General features: G+C 39.6%; 1 protein-coding gene across 1 annotated transcript; it reads right to left on the bottom strand.

The window, feature by feature from the left end:
• Nucleotides 1–664: 664 nt before the first annotated feature.
• LOC103486217 (probable serine/threonine-protein kinase PBL8) lies at nucleotides 665–17,497 on the bottom strand. Its single transcript, XM_008444084.3, has 6 exons — nucleotides 17,020–17,497; nucleotides 16,359–16,714; nucleotides 16,131–16,266; nucleotides 14,558–14,694; nucleotides 14,328–14,451; nucleotides 665–1,569 (listed from the first exon to the last, which is right to left on the bottom strand). The coding sequence occupies exons 1-6, from the start codon at nucleotides 17,069–17,071 to the stop codon at nucleotides 1,094–1,096; spliced, it is 1,281 nt and encodes a 426-aa protein (XP_008442306.1). The 5' UTR covers nucleotides 17,072–17,497; the 3' UTR covers nucleotides 665–1,093.

Here is a 17,497-nt window from a genome sequence, read left to right as displayed (position 1 = left end):
TGTTATATTTTTTTAAATAGTTTTATTTTTTATTTTTTTTGTTCTTTTAAAGTTAATATTTTAAAATAACATAATTCAACTTTTTTTCCTAGAAGAAAAATAACGAAGGCGAGAGATAAGTAAAGAAATAAGAAGATAAAAGGAAAAAAAAAAAATACTTGTGAGGGATATGGAAAGAAGGCATGTGGATGAGTGGGGGGACACACCAAACCCACCATTTTTCGTGGTTAAAAGAAATCTCTTACCTTACCTAAATATTAATGCCTGGAAAACAACTTTTCTCACGAAAATAAAGAAAACCCTTCAATCAAACGTTGTTTTATGATGCCAAATTTCTATTCCATCCCCAAATCCCTTAAGACAAACTGCTTGCAAATGATAATTGGTTTTGGTTATAAAACGTATACTTATTGTGGAAGACATTACTATTTTTTCTCTTGAGAAAAAAACTAAAACTTGTCTGTACATATATTCATAAAAAATATGTGTGCTTTCTTGAATGTCAAATCGGATTATATATGGATGTGCGTGTTCGATATACGTTAATATCAATTAATAATGTACAAAAATATTATTAATAATCATAATATAATAAGTTGTAACAAGTTAAAAAAATATACATTCTTATAAAGATTAAAATAGGGTCAAAAGGAGATTATATAGATTAGCAAAGGGAAAAAATAAAATAAAAGATAGTAGATAAAGTCAAATGTCAAAGCAACGTGGAGGTTATTACAAAATCCCAAAATCGCATGTACATGAACAATAGAAAAGAAAGATCTTGCTGAAGCCTTGGAGTCAGAAAAAATGTGCTGGTTAATTACAAAAACGCCCTACATAAGGCTTAGAAAGACATGCGACCGATCAATTCGAGCCGACACCTCATGCAAGTTTGAGCAATTTGTCCATGTAATAATTACAATTCCAAATATTCTACACAACACATGGCCAAATATTACAGTTCCAGGTTGGTGATAACAATGTCAAGTGACGTTGCAATCATGTACAAACACCAATATACGACCGTCTTACAGTGGACATTCTCATTTCCGTAAAGGCAAAGAGCAAGCCAAATACAAAACAAGATGCTTTTTCATCTAACCCTACAAGCAGCGGGGCCGTTGGGGGAACAATTGGAGTTCGGAGACCGACAACTAGCCCCCGAACCAACATTGTTGATTAACCTTTGTCGCATCCTGTAATCAGGAACACCCCCCCTAACAAATGGAGTAGTTCCCATTGATGAATATTCAATTGCATCGTTACCGCTCTGCAAAGGTTCCAGAGTTTCAACTACATCACTCATTAATGGTCTTGCTTTCGGATTCTGGCTCAGACAATAGTACGCTAGGCTGCAGGCCTTCTGTGCTGCCCTAATCGAGTATTGACTTTCCAATCTAGGGTCAATTATTTGAAGCAACTTTCTCTTGTCATTTAGTTTAGGTCGGGCCCAGTCTACCAAATTCTGCTCCTTGCTTGGTTTTGTTTTGTCAACAGACTTTCTTCCCGTCAGAAGCTCCAGAAGAACAACACCAAAACTGTATACATCACTTCTTGCTGTCAAGTGCCCTACAAGTTTCAAGATAGAAGCTTGGTCACAGTGAAATTCACAAGGCATGTCACTATATCAGGAAAAAAACCTTTCTCATTCTCAGTAAAAACAAACACGTATAACTGTAAAATTATGTGTGAATAATGCATAAGGTAAACAGATATATGGCAAGTTCATTTCCATTCTGCAACTTAAGTTTTTTAATTGGACCTCTATATTTGCAACCCTGGGTGGAAAGGTGTCTAGACTAGAAAAGTGAAGTCGTTGAAGTGCACTGAAGACATACCTATATAAGTCAAATCGCCAAGATAGCAAAACAATTGCCAAGGGAGTAGATGAGAAATGTAGAGAAATGACAACATAAATTTTTATAAATAAAGCGTGATAGATTTTCAGGTCTCTTTTTGTAGAAAATTTTAAGAGGGGAAGAGGAGATTACCGCCCCCTGTGTGGTACTTTGTATTGTCGAAATACCTTAGGTGGAGAGGTGTCTACATCAGAAAAGTGGAGGAAGTTGTTAGTATAAGCTGAAGAAATACCACTTTTACTTCAAGATCACAACGTCGTGATGATTGGAAGGCAATTTCTGCAATGCTTAAGAAAAAAATTGCCTGATCATCCCCTCCCAACTTGACAAAGCCACATATTTTCGAAGCGGAAAGGAGTTGGTCCTCATTTTTGGTTTCCAAAGGTGAGAATGATAGGCTAGTGGTCCGAAGTGACTCGAGGACCCAGCATCTGCTAACTTCCCCAAATAAATTAATCCAATTCACCAAGAGCAGTACTCTGTCAGTCCTACTTTTTGTTCTTGAATTGGCCCAAGTAAACCTACCATTCAGAAAGGAAGGATCAAACCAATCGCCTCCCTCAATGAAGTCATTGAATTTTCTAGAAGATCTAGTTCTTCTTCCCTGCAGTTCCTGCTTAACTTGCGATCAAGCCATGTTAAAATCACCCGCTACACACCAGATGGGACCACACAGACCAAAGAGGTCACCCATCTCAGTTAAAAACTGATCCCTGCCTCGAATTCCAGGAGGACCATACACACCCATTATCCAAATAACCATCCCTCCACCTGAACGAAATAGAGATAGAATGAGCACCCTTGTTTACTTCTAAGGCAGAAAGCACACGACTGTTCCACATCAAAAGAATACCTCCAGACTTACCAATCGAATTCAGACTTTCCCAGTCCACTCTTCTAGATTTCCATATGCCCTCAATGAACAGAGAATCAAAGTCGCCCCCTCAAGTCTCTGTTGGGACCACTATATCCGGATTCTTTAGTCTCAAAATTTCCTTGATTAATCTTTTTTTTTTTTGTTGAAGCTAAATATACTAAAAATGTTGCTAACCCTTATAATAGACCCCTATTTTGGGTAAATGTTTTGGGTGTGGACTGCAAAGTTCTTTTCTTAAAGAAAAGATAAACTTTTCATTGAAAAAAATGAAAAGAGACTAATGTTTATACGAAGACAAAGCGAAGAGCCAAAAATATTAGAAAGGCAGAAACACAGAAGAATCATACACTACAACGAAGAATAGGCAAAAAAAACTCCAATTAAACAAATTTGGAGAGAAAATACACTTAAATCAAATAAGGAGAACATCAATAAGAAACAATAAGCTTGAAACTTCAAAATGCACGAACCAGTGGAGCACCAAAAGCCCAAAAGCAGAATTGCTCCCAACGGTCAAGAAATGATTATTGGGCCGATGGAAGGTGAGATAATATTTTAGGAAAAATTGGCTGCCAAAGGTCTATAAAAGCTTTTCATTCATAAAATCAGCTGCTAACAAATGAAAAAGAGAAGGGGGAAAAAGCAACGGAACCACAGCTTTGAACTTTATAGAACAAGAATTACATCTTTCTACCGCTTGCCCGCAAAGAAAGACGTTAGCCATAGAGGAAATTCAAGAAGACGAAGATTAATCTCGAAGAATCAAGAAGCTGTTAACTATGTTGAATCGGAAGATCGGGATCAACAATCTTGCATAGTGCAAAGGATAATTCTCAAACCTAAGATTCCATCCTCAACGACATTCTTTGTTCAAAACTGATGAACAATTAATGGTAAGATTTGTCATGTAATTAATAGATGGTGGGAGCAACGACAATAGAGTTTCTAAAAAATTAATCACTGCACTTCATCTCAAAACCGAACCACGCCCTAGTCGTTTTGAGGTTAGTTGGATAAGAAGAATTCCCTCTCCATTAGAAACCATTACAAGGACTAAATAGAATATGATCTTGAAATGGATGCTTACCATATCCTTCTAGGTAGACTTTAGCAATATGATAATCAAACCATTCATAAAGGTAGGACCAATACAGTCGAAGTTGAATGGATGAGAAAGAGAATGGTTTTGCTGCCTTTAGAAAAATATAGAGGACAAGAAAAAAGCCAAGTTCTCAAATTCTACAACTACGCTTGGCCAAGAGTTTTTACCTAAGGAACAAGTTCTAGTTGCCTTTGTAGTTAAGGGAACATGTGATATTTCTAGCTGAATTCCCCAAAATTATCAATCCTCCCACTACTTTGCCTCCTTTACGGAATATCCAACACAAGATTATCTAATTTTGGCGACTCCTTTCCCAATGATTGTTGATTTTTTTTTCTTTTTCTTTTTCTAAAACGGAAACGACACTTTTCATCGATGAACGGTTACACCCGCTGATCCTTTTATGTACTCTGTACTAATTTCTTCCTAATTTGTACTTCGAGACAATCTGTTTTCAATATTTCAATGAAAATTGTGTTTCCTTCTAAAAAACAATTTTCATTGATGAAATGTTATCTCATTATTATTTTTTTAAAAAGGAAACGTCAGGATGAACTCCCTCATTATCAAATGAATCCAAAGGATTCCAATTCTTCCAGATTAAATCCAAGAACATTTAGAAAAAGGGCACATCCAACCTAGTCTTAGCCCATGGGTTATTCCAACCTTTTCTTTAAAAGGAAACAACACTTTTCACTGATGCAATAAAAAAGGCTAATGAAAAGTGTCGTCCCAGGCTTTCAGCTTCATTAACCCCTAAAAAAGACAGTTTCCAACAAAAAGTGTAGACTATATATAAAATTACAATCAAATACCACTTTCCAATCCCTATGTTATCTAATTTGTTGACCAACTAGGCAACACCAATACATGAGAAACAAGAGCTTGAACAAAAAGACTACTATGCTGGAGAAATGAAAGCTCTCCAGTTTAAATAGAAATTTTGAAGGCTGTAGCTAGCAAAGCACTTTTGAGAGGATACACACCATGATGAAGCATTTCGACAGGCTACTTCAAAACGATCACACTAATCTTGGGATTTTTCAGGGAAGACCCGTTAGTTTCTTTCAAACCAAATTTCTGCTGAAAGGGCCTTTGATGCATTTAGCCAAAGGAGCCGAGACGGCTTGGTGAGATGAGGACCAATAAGAAGCTGTTGAACGTTAGCTTTTATGTTATCACAAAGCACCCAAGACAGACCAAAAACAGAAAACAACTATCCCCAGCAGCTACCTGAATAAGAGCACAAAAAGAAGAGATGGAGGGAGTCTTCTCCATGTTGATGGCATAGTGGATAGATGGAAGGAGAAACACAGCTTGAGGGCATTTCCGTTTAGACCACCTAAGCCGAGAACCCCATCCAATGTAGATTTGTTGACAGGTGGCCATTTTACCAAATGGTTATGCTGCCATTGTGCCCTTACCAGAAAAAGTTTCTTACGATTCTCTTTTAAGTTTGAGAGAACACCTTCCACCATAAGAAATGAAGATATATAATAGGTGGGCAAATTTTCGAGGACTAACTAGCACAAAGTAACTCTCCTCCCTCTAGATAGCTTAAATCTCTTCCGCTTGTCTAGCTTGTGTGGATTTATCAATCACCGGTTCCCAAAACAATGCTTGGCTTGGATAACCACCTAGAGGCGAACCAAGGTGCATGACGGGAAGATGATCCGGCTTACAATTTAAGCGTACGACAGTAGAAACCACCTCATTTTCGTCTATATTAATTCCACAAGGCATATTTTTCCCAGTTCACCTTTTGCTCCAAGCACAATTCGAAAACTCAATTGTTTGCTTTAGAATATCAATCATTGTGCTGTCATACTTGTAAAACAATAATGTGTCGTCCGCAAGTTGAAGTAAAGACACATGAACTTTATCTTTTCCCACCAAGAAACCTTCAAAGAGACCGCTTTGAAGGATTTTGTCTATCAAAGCACCCAGCACCTCGCTAACAAGGAGAAAAGGAAAAGGTAAGATAGGATCACCTTGCCAAATTTCTTTTGAAGTTATCACCCTCCCCTTTGGTCTTCCACGGATGAAAACAGAGAATTTAGGACATTTTAAACAACCCATGATTCAAATAATCCATTTTTGCTTGAAGTTCTTACTTTGCATGATTTTTTCAAGAACTCCCAATCTACCAGATCAAAAGCCTTCTCAAAGTCAAGCTTGAGAATCCATCGTTTCTTCTTGTTGGCTCAATACTCTTCTACTACTTCATTGGCTACAAGTATGGGATCTGAAATTTGTCTTCCTCCAATAAAGGCACTTTGAGTTGGGGCAATGATGGTTACTCTTTTGAGTCTCTCCGCTAGCAGCTTGGCTATAACCTTGAGGACAAGGTGGTTATGCCGATTGATTTGAAGTCTTCGACAGCCACTGCATTTTCTTTCTATTGAATCAAACAAATAAAGTTTTCCCGCACGCACACATTGAGTTTTCCATTATTGTAAAAGTCTTCAAATAAAGAAAGAATATTCGGCTTCACTAAGTTCCAATATGTCAGGAGAAACTCAGCTGTGAACCCATCGGGCCCTTGTGCAAGAATCGCTTCCCTGAATACTCTTACCCCTTTACAAAAATAAAAATCCTCCTCGAAAATAAAAACCCAGCCTAATTTAGCAAACAAAGTCAAGATCCTGTTCTTTTTAAATTCTTTTAAAACCAAGGCCCCCATTTTGCCCCACTTTACGAAGAGTAATCATGCTACTAGTGATCCCTAAAAAACCTCAAAATCTTCTCTACATCCAAAATCATTTGAAAATAACTTCTAGGACTCTTGAATTTCACAAAATATTTTCATGATGAAGAGCAACAAAAAGGACCTTCACTTCACCAAATGAGAAAACTATGAACTCCCCCTATTTCCACTACTGAATGAAGGGAGAAGAGTGGTCAACTTGTAAAAAGTCTAGCTCATTTGGGGATAAAGTTGAGACCTAAGCATTTGCTCAAATAGTTTTGTTAGGAACCAAGATAGTATAGAATGTCTTTGTCCCTCATTGGTTATCATGGGATGACCAATGTGGTACTTAAGTGGCTTGGTTTTTGGGGTGTGGTCCTCCAAGGTGCTTAAGTACCTAACAATGGTATCATAGTCGATTGTTGGCATTTAGGAGTGGAACCGATGAAGTGTTTTGACCGAGTAAGGCTGGGTGAAGTACCGCTAGAGTAGCCGTCCATCGGCTTTCCAAGGATGAGGTATTATTGTTAGTAAAGAACCAAGGTAGTATGGGATGTCTTTGTCCCACATTGATTAGAATGGGATGACCAATGTGGTACTTAGGTGGCTTGGCTCCAATAACAAACCTTTGAGGTGTAGTTCTCCAAATTTCAACAACAACGTTCTTGATCCTTTGAAGCTTGGAGCATTCAGAAGAAGCCTTTTTGTCTTGAATAATGGAATAAGAATGTTTGGAGTTAAATTTCCAAACAATTCTCTTCCCAATCCAAAGCTGAAATTTGACTTTTCCTCTTTCAAATCAGAAGTGTGAAGAACTGTCATTCTTATTGACTGGAGGAGGAGAGTATTTTCAGCTTCTGACTATTTTTTGTAATGAATAAACACGTTGGATAGCGAGGCAATAAGAAGAGTCGGACAACCTCCTTTGGAGAGAACTATGCTGCCATATGTTCAATCTTTTGTCAATTTTGTACATAATAGGCTTCCAAAAATAAAGGAAAACAGCAACTTTCATTGAGAAAAAAAATGAAAGAATATATGGGCATACAAAAGAAGGAGCATCCTTTAAAGAACGAAACTCCAACTATGCACAATAGTGCCTACAGAATAGTAACAATAAGTTTTCGAAATCGAAACCTGTAAAGAGACATGAAAGCAAATGAGGGACCAAATCTCTGTTGGATCCCTTTCCAAGCCCCCAAACACCTTTCTATTCTGCTCACCCCACAAAACCCAAATAATCGCACACACCCCCTGGTGTGAGTAGAAAGGGGTGGGTTAAATTGAGTAATTGGGTAAAAGTATAGATTAATTCACTTTTTACCCCACTTGGATAATACTTCTACTTTCAAGAATTCTCTAAGAATTAGTTTACATCAAATTGATACCAGAGCATCTTCGTGAAAGGGCTTGGTGGTGATCTTAAACAACAACATGAATCCTGATTCTCTTACCTTAGATGCAAAAGCATCATCTTTCTCCCTCAATCTGTCAAAAAGTAACTAACACTTGAAAAGAAACTTCTCGTGGAGAGTTAAACGCAAAATTGCTTGAAGTTCAAACTAATATAGCTAAAATCATGGCCACAAATTTTCCCATCCAGTGAGCTGTAGATAATTTTACTCGAAAAGCGAGAAGGATTCCGAATGTTGCAGCTCCAAATAACGTCATCCCTAACCAAGATCAATACCATAACCTTCCGCACAATCAAGAACAACACATCAATTCAATCCCCGGCCAAGAATATGGGAATTTTCATCAAGATTTAAACGGATATGATCAACAAAATCACCAAGAAAATATAGACAATCAATTCAACCTCCAAGAAGACTAGAAAATCATAACAAAAGAAAATCCAAGAATGCAAGTTGCAAGAAACCCACCTAGAAGACTGTTAGAATTAGTACTTTTGGAAAGAATAAAATATACTTTTGGAAAAAATAAAATATAAGATTTTATTTCCTAAATCTTTTCCTTTCTTATTCTTATTGTACTCTATTTATACTCCCTTTGTACCTATTGTTTTTGTTCATAAGAAAAATAATAAAAACTAAAGTATCGTGGTTTTTCTCCCGGTTCTCGGGTTTCCACGTAAGTCTCGGGTTGTTGTTAATTGCTTTCAATATGGTATCAGAGCAAAGCAATAACGAAACCCTAGAAAATAACCTAGGAGAAACCCAGATCGAAACTGAACCCGTCACCGTCGCCGCCGCCGCCGCCGCCGGAATCGCCGCCGCCGTGGACGCCGCCGTCGCCGCCGCCATGGAGAAACTGCTCCAGAACCTACAGAAACCGCCGATCTACCCAACGGGAGTGGTTCCGCAGCCGTACGCGCCGCCGTCTGACCAGAAGTTGATTCACGCGCCGCTCGTGTCCGGCGCGTGGGCCCACGCGCCGCCGCCGTTTCACGTCACCGCACATCCCGTTCCCTTCTACGCGCCGTCGGATGTCCAGCCGTCAAACCCTTCTGGCCATCCGCATCCTCATGCGCCATCTACGAGCTTCGGACAGCATCCCTCAACCGTAAATCTATCAAATCAGTACAGTAAGCAGCAGCTGTACGTTGACCCTTTACAGCAACCGCTGTTTTCTGGTAACGGAATTGATCAACCCCAAAACAGATCGGACATTGAAGCGGGCGAATCTTCAACGCATTCCAAACCAACCGAGTTGCCGATGTATTCCAAGAACCCGGTAACTTCGTTCCCTAATTCACAGTCAAATTATATAACTGGCTCTTTGGGTTCGTCTACAGGGAATTTTTCAGGCGAAAAATTAAATGGTCAAAATTATTTTTCTTGGTCACAATCAATAAAGATGTTCCTTGAAGGTCGATACCAGTTCGGATTCTTAACTGGAGAGACTGTACGTCCTCCACCAGGAGACGCCTTGGAACGACTCTGGAAAGGAGAGGACTCACTTATTCGGTCCATGCTGATTAATAGTATGGAACCACAGATCGGCAAGCCTTTACTATATGCAGCCACAGCAAAAGATTTGTGGGATACAACTCAGACCCTTTACTCGAAACGACAGAATGCCTCTCGGTTATATACACTGCGAAAACAGGTCCATAATTGCAAACAAGGGACCCTGGACGTAACTACCTATTTTAACAAGCTCTCTCTCCTCTGGCAAGAGATGGATTTGTGCAGAGAGACAGTTTGGGACACACCAAATGACAGTACACAATATGCTAAACTTGAAGAGGCTGACCGTGTTTATGACTTCCTTGCAGGACTTAATCCCAAATTTGATAATGTTTGTGGTCGTATACTCGGACAAAGACCTCTTCCCTCCCTAATGGAAGTTTGTTTTGAAGTCCGCCTGGAAGAGGATCGCACTAATGCCATGGGTGTATTGACTACCCCTACCATCGACTCCGCAGCCTTTAGCGCTCGGTCCTCAAATCATGACAGTGACAAGAATAATGGGAAGTCAATTCCTGTGTGTGAGCACTGCAAGAAACAATGGCACACCAAGGATCAGTGTTGGAAACTCCACGGTCGTCCCCCAGGAGGTAAGAAACGGTCCTCCAACGAGAAACAGAACTCAGGACGTGCCTACATTAGTGAGACTACACCTGCTAGCACTTCTCAATCAACTGATCCTACTGTGAGCCAGACCAAGACTCCGACTCTGGGTGCCATTGCTCAGTCAAGTATGCCTCAATCCCTTGGGCTTATTAGCGTTGATGGGAAGAATCCCTGGATCTTAGACTCGGGGGCTACAGATCACTTGACAGGTTCTTCAGAACACTTTATCTCATATGCCCCGTGTGCCGGTAATGAAAAAATCCGAATAGCCGATGGCTCTCTAGCTCCGATCGCTGGCAAAGGACAAATAGTTCCCTTTGACGGTTTTGCTCTCCAGAATGTTTTGCATGTCCCTAAACTGTCTTACAATTTGTTATCTATAAGCAAGATCACTCGTGAGTTGCATTGTAAAGCTATCTTCTTACCTGAATCAGTTTATTTTCAGGACATGAGCTCGGGGAGGACGATTGGCACTGCCCGGCATAGCAGGGGACTTTACATCCTTGATGATGATACCTCATGTAGTAGTTTGTCTAGGGTTAGTTTACTGTCATCCTACTTTAGCACTTCTGAACAAGACTGTATGTTGTGGCATTTTCGACTGGGCCACCCAAACTTTACATATATGCAACATTTATTTCCCCACCTTTTTTCTAAAGTTGATGTCTCTTCTCTATCTTGTGATGTGTGTATCCGGGCAAAACAACATCGAGTCTCTTTTCCCTCACAACCATATAAACCTACACAACCGTTTAACCTCATCCATAGTGACGTTTGGGGTCCTTCCAAGGTCACCACCTCCTCGGGAAAGCGGTGGTTTGTAACTTTCATTGATGACCATACCCGTCTCACCTGGGTCTACCTTATCTCAGATAAATCCGAGGTTCCATCCATTTTCCAAAACTTCTATCATACTATCAAAACACAATTTCATACAAAAATTGCAATTCTTCGAAGTGATAATGGTCGGGAATTCCAAAACCATAACCTTAGTGAATTTCTAGCCTCCAAGGGGATTGTTCACCAAACCTCATGTGCCTACACTCCTCAACAAAATGGAGTGGCCGAACGAAAAAACCGACACCTTGTGGAAGTAGCCCGTTCACTTATGCTTTCCACTTCCCTTCCATCATACCTGTGGGGAGATGCTATTCTTACAGCTGCTCACTTAATCAATAGAATGCCTTCTCGTATCCTCCACCTTCAGACTCCCTTAGATTGTCTTAAGGAGTCTTACCCCTCTACTCGTCTTGTTTCTGAGGTTCCTCTTCGTGTGTTTGGGTGCACCGCCTATGTCCATAATTTCGGCCCTAATCAGACCAAATTTACCCCTCGGGCTCAGGCCTGTGTGTTTGTTGGGTATCCCCTTCACCAACACGGTTATAAATGTTTTCACCCGCCGTCTAGGAAATATTTTGTCACTATGGACGTTACTTTCTGTGAAAACCGACCCTACTTTCCTGTTAGCCATCTTCAGGGGGAGAATGTGAGTGAAGAGTCTAACAACACCTTTGAATTTGTTGAACCTACTCTTATTACCGTGTCTGACATTGATCCTCATCCCATAATCTTACCCACAAACCAAGTTCCCTGGAAAACATATTACAGGAGGAATCTCAGAAAGGAAGTTGGGTCCCCTACTAGTCAACCGCCGGCTCCAGTCCAAAATTTCGAACCTCCTCGAGACCAAGGTATGGAAAACCCTACAAAACCTTGTACTAATAATACAATGAGTGAGAATGACAAGTCTGATATTGCTGTTCTTGAAAATATGGAAGAAAAGAACTGTGATGATGAGACTGAGGTTAGAATAGAAACCAGTAACGATGAAGCTGAACAGGGTCATACAAGAAAACTTGATGAGTATGATCCCTCTCTTGACATTCCAATTGCATTGAGAAAAGGTACCAGATCATGCACTAAACATCCCATTTGCAACTATGTTTCCTATGATAATCTCTCTCCACAGTTTAGAGCGTTTACAGCAAACCTTGACTCTACCATAATACCGAAAAATATCTACACTGCTCTAGAGTGTCCTGAATGGAAGAATGCTGTTATGGAAGAGATGAAGGCTCTCGAAAAGAATAGAACTTGGGAGATCTGTGCTCTACCCAAGGGACATAAAACTGTAGGATGCAAATGGGTATTCTCTCTCAAATACAAAGCAGATGGTACGCTTGATAGACACAAGGCAAGGTTAGTTGCAAAGGGGTTCACTCAAACCTATGGTATTGACTATTCGGAAACTTTTTCTCCAGTTGCTAAATTGAATACTGTTAGAGTCCTGCTATCTGTTGCTGTGAACAAAGATTGGCCTCTATACCAGCTGGATGTTAAAAATGCTTTTTTGAATGGAGACCTTGTGGAGGAAGTCTACATGAGCCCCCCACCAGGATTTGAAGCCCAATTTGGTCAGGAGGTGTGTAAACTCCAAAAATCTCTATATGGTCTGAAACAGTCTCCGAGAGCATGGTTTGACAGATTCACTACCTTTGTCAAGTCCCAAGGGTACAGTCAAGGGCACTCTGACCATACTTTATTTACAAAGGCTTCCAAAACAGGAAAGATAGCTATTCTAATTGTTTATGTGGATGACATTGTTTTGACTGGAGATGATCAAACAGAAATCAGTCAACTAAAGCAGAGAATGGGTGATGAATTTGAAATCAAAGACTTGGGCAATCTGAAATATTTCCTTGGAATGGAGGTGGCTAGATCAAAAGAAGGTATTTCCGTGTCTCAGAGAAAATACACCCTTGATTTGCTAACCGAGACAGGTATGTTGGGATGTCGTCCTGCTGATACTCCTATTGAATTCAACTGTAAACTAGTTGATAAAGAACAATATCAGCGCCTTGTAGGTAAATTAATTTACTTATCCCATACTCGTCCGGATATTTCCTTTGCTGTGAGTGTTGTCAGCCAGTTTATGCAGGCTCCCTATGAGAAACATATGGAAGCTGTTAACAGAATCCTGAGATACTTGAAAAATACACCTGGTAAAGGGTTGATGTTTAGAAAAACAAATAGAAAGACCATTGAGGCATATACTGACTCAGATTGGGCAGGATCTGTTATTGATAGAAAGTCTACATCCGGTTATTGTACCTTTGTTTGGGGCAATCTTGTAACTTGGAGGAGTAAGAAGCAAAGTGTTGTGGCCAGGAGCAGTGCTGAGGCTGAATACAGAGCTATGAGTCTGGGAATATGTGAGGAAATTTGGCTCCAGAAAGTCTTGTCAGATCTTCATCAGGAATGTGAGACACCATTGAAGCTTTTTTGTGATAATAAAGCCGCTATTAGTATTGCTAACAACCCAGTGCAACATGATAGAACTAAACATGTTGAGATTGATCGGCATTTCATCAAAGAAAGACTTGACAGTGGAAGCATATGCATTCCGTACATTCCTTCAAGCCAACAGATTGCTGATGTTCTTACCAAGGGGCTTCTCCGACCACACTTCGACCTTTGCGTTAGCAAGTTGGGACTCATTGATATTTACCTCCCAACTTGAGGGGGAGTGTTAGAATTAGTACTTTTGGAAAGAATAAAATATACTTTTGGAAAAAATAAAATATAAGATTTTATTTCCTAAATCTTTTCCTTTCTTATTCTTATTGTACTCTATTTATACTCCCTTTGTACCTATTGTTTTTGTTCATAAGAAAAATAATAAAAACTAAAGTATCGTGGTTTTTCTCCCGGTTCTCGGGTTTCCACGTAAGTCTCGGGTTGTTGTTAATTGCTTTCAATAAAGACAAATTTCAGAATTTCAATCAACAATCAATTATCAAAATCATCTACTTACTGCATGATTAAGTGTACCGATATAGTATAGAACCATCTATACCGATGTCAACTGCTTACTGCATAAATTAACAATCAGTTTTTAACCTTGAGAGAGTAAAGGAACAAACCCCAATGCGAGAGAAAGATAAATCAAATTTTTTTAGTAAGTTCTTGGACTTAAGCTTTAATGCACTATATTCATGCTAAGGTTAACCTCTCCCTTTTATATTTTAGAAAGTAGATAAAAAATAAATAAATAACTCTCCATTTCATAGATGACGCTATATTGAAAATGGCTTCAGCTTGAAATAAAAGGCGGGGCTAGAAAGAGTAATAAAGATGGAGGAAATCCTTCATGGGCCACAAAATACCAAAATTGCCCACACAGAATTGCATAACTAGGGGAAAAACAAGAGATCAAGCAAATGAGAAGATTCTGCAAGTTGCAATCATAAAGAAAAGATCATACCAGTCATGACATATTCTGGGGCAGCATAACCATAAGTACCCATTACTCGAGTAGAAACATGCGTCTCATCACCTTGTGGTCCAGCTTTTGCAAGCCCAAAATCAGAAAGCTTAGCTGTATAGTCCTACAGAATAATCGGCCAGTGGAGGTAAATGAGAAGAAACATCCTCTTACCAACAAGCTTGAGAAAAGAATAATGACAGTGCTGGTGCACAATAAACTTCACATACAGAGTCCAATAGTATATTAGAGGTTTTAAAATCCCGATAGATAACAGGCCGTTCAGCATTATGAAGGAAAGCAAGTCCCTTAGCCGCCCCAAGAGCTATCATCATTCTTCTTGCCCATGGCAACGGAACAGTTGTCTCTGAGTTCCCACAGGATAGATTATGTAAGATTTAACGAAAAATCAAAAGTGGAACCAATCAAGTGCTATACTAATTGAAGCAATTGCTAGTAGCATAAATAACTAAACTGTATTATAGGAGACAAGCTTGTCATCACTGATCACCGAGAGAGGATGTATCCAAAAGATGAATTGTCTAAACTACCAACGAATAATATAAAGGACTCCAAGTCTGGCATGAAGTTACATTAAGCTTAAAAAATTATGTAAAAGTAGCAATAACATCCTAACCAAATCCAAAAAATCCCTAGTAGCATTCCCATTTCTTACTATACTTCAAAGTTACTGCTAAGAATGCAAATAAAATAATTCTTTCCTTTTTCCTTTTTTTTTTCTGACACAAGACATGAAAAGGATCGACCCAGTATTTTACTTTCTTTGTTTGACAGTGTCACACCGCCCCAGATTACCCTACCCGAACCTAGGACGGGTTGCAACGACAGTAAACCCCGACCATGCAATGGAGCCTATTTCTGAAGATTTTTGCAATTATCCTCTGACTTGTGCTTCTGAACTGGAGACTTCTTTCATATACGTAGTTCATGTTTTGGTTAGGCTCCTTTTGATAAGTTATCGCTTTACAGGCCCACTTCTATTCTTTCATTTTCCTCTATGACAGTTCAACTTCTCCTAAAAGGAAAAAGGGCACATATATAAAGCTCGTCAATGATAAATGTTAGATGGAGAGTGAATTGAGATATAGCCGTGTCAACCATCGAACTAATTTTCATCCATCCATTCAATTTCTTTAATTTCCTTCCAAGAAACTCCCTCCTAACCCTACATCAAAATTCAAAATTATGCCGGACTGCAAGCAAACTAGATTAGTGCATGTAATACAAAATACTAGGTCAAAATTAATCTAAACTGAGATAGTGATACAAAATCAGGTCTATCGAATGGCACATGCTTCACGATATGCCAGATAACCAGAAAATAAAACAAATGAATCCTGCTGGGAGTGGCCTCAGTCATGGATCCTCCATGCTAAGAATAAACAATAATGTATTCAATGAACTGGAAAAGAATTCAATAAAGAGAAAAAATAATGATAACATCTAAAGAAGAAGAAGTAATGCATTGCATCTTTCGATTACGTGGGTTAATTAATGTGCATACATTGAATAATATAAAGAATAGATTATAGGTTGAACTTAAGTGGGGGCAGAGACCACACATTCGATTTAAGATGAAGCGTGTTTCATGCTTTAGTCATTAAATCTCCACTCATGCACATAATCAAACTCATGTACCGTTAAGTAGCCCACAGAATTAAATATAGTTGGTGCTTGGCAAATGGCAAGAGAAATGCGAGAGCAATTGACAAATAGAGGTCGAAAGTAATAAAATTATTGATTGGCGAAGTCAAGAAGAGGGAGGGCAAGACGAGTATGTACTTCGAAAGAGGTGGTTTTCTAGGCTTCCTCTAAACATGAACTCGTAGACAAGTAATCTGTGATCATCCTCGCAGCAGTAACCAATCAACTTGACAAGGTTTGGATGTCTTAGCTGACCAAGAAAGTTGACTTCTGTCTGCAATAAAGCAAGAAGGGAAATGAAATGCCAATGAGAAAAAAGGGGCTCAAAAACATGACTTGTACAGTGGCGTGGGAGAAGAGACATACAAGCCATTCTCGGTGGCCCTGGAGCCCTTCCTTGTTGAGAACCTTGACAGCGACAGGAAGAGATTTGAGGCCAACCCTGACGTTCTCGTCAATGTAGCCTTTATAAACAGTTCCAAAACCGCCTTCTCCGAGAATGTAATCGGATCGGAAACTCTTGGTGATCGTTTCCAGCTCGTATAATGTGAAGGCGATGACATGTGTGTAGAGCACCGAATTCTTTCTGAAGTCCTCGAGGTTGCGAGGTGTTGAAGGATCGCTTAGATCTGATATGGACCGGTTATGAATGTGCCTTTTATCTGTAGCATTGTTGTTGGCGTTTTTCACAGCCAAGGAAGACGAAGTATGCAGCTGTTGAACTGTGTAAGAACGAAAGGCACTAAAATTGAGTTCATAATTTGCAGCAGAACCATCCCCATTTAGGAGACAACGAGGCCGTCGTCGTTACAGTTTGATTCAGTTTCTTTTTAAGTTGATCAGTTGAGAAAATTAAACCGGAAGCGCGCATACAGATACTAAGCACATTGCTGAAGAATCGATATAAGTATAAAAGAGAAAATGGAATTGGAACTTGGAAGCGCAGAAAACGAAGAGACAAGAGAAAAAAGCCCTAGATCTAGGTTTTCTGAGGAAGAAGCAAACATACATGGGGCAAAAAATGTACCTTGAGCATTGGAAACGACCGCAGACTCTTCTCTAGTACCGCAGTTGCCCATCTCGACTCAACTTAGTTTGGTGTGGTGTGGCTGAAGTTGTGATTGGGACTGTGATGCAGCAGTGCTGACGGCGGTAGGCTTGGCTGGTGTGCTGACTAAGCGGAACAAAGGCGATAAATGGACAAATCACTGTTGCAATGGTTGTTGTAGTTGTAGAATTGACAGTGACAGCAGCAGTGGCAGACCTCGGGGGAGAGAGAACTGATTGTTGTTCCAGACTTTCATTTTGCAGAGATTAGTTTTATCTTTTTTCCTTTCCGGGGTAACGATCTTAGACACCAACTCTCCCTTTCGCTGCTTCGAACTTTTTTCCTTCCACTATCACACGGACTTGCCTTGGTCCCTTGGGAATTAAACCGTACGCGCGACATAGAATCCCATAAGTATTTTTCGGTTAAATTATTAGTTGGATTCTCCCTTACCTGG

Source organism: Cucumis melo, chromosome 4 (assembly GCF_025177605.1).
Source record: "Cucumis melo cultivar AY chromosome 4, USDA_Cmelo_AY_1.0, whole genome shotgun sequence".
Classification (NCBI taxonomy): domain Eukaryota; kingdom Viridiplantae; phylum Streptophyta; class Magnoliopsida; order Cucurbitales; family Cucurbitaceae; genus Cucumis; species Cucumis melo.
The sequence above is the reverse complement of the archived record's forward strand: the minus strand, read 5'-3'. Positions and strand labels throughout refer to the sequence as shown.

Coding starts and splice junctions, on each gene's coding strand:
- LOC103486217 (XM_008444084.3), bottom strand. CDS start 17,071: ATGGGCAACTGCGGTACTAGAGAAGAGTCTGCGGTCGTTTCCAATGCT. Junction 16,715..17,019: donor GGTCGTTTCCAATGCTCAAG/GTACATTTTTTG, acceptor GTTCTTACACAG/TTCAACAGCTGCATACTTCG. Junction 16,267..16,358: donor AGGGCCACCGAGAATGGCTT/GTATGTCTCTTC, acceptor GCTTTATTGCAG/ACAGAAGTCAACTTTCTTGG.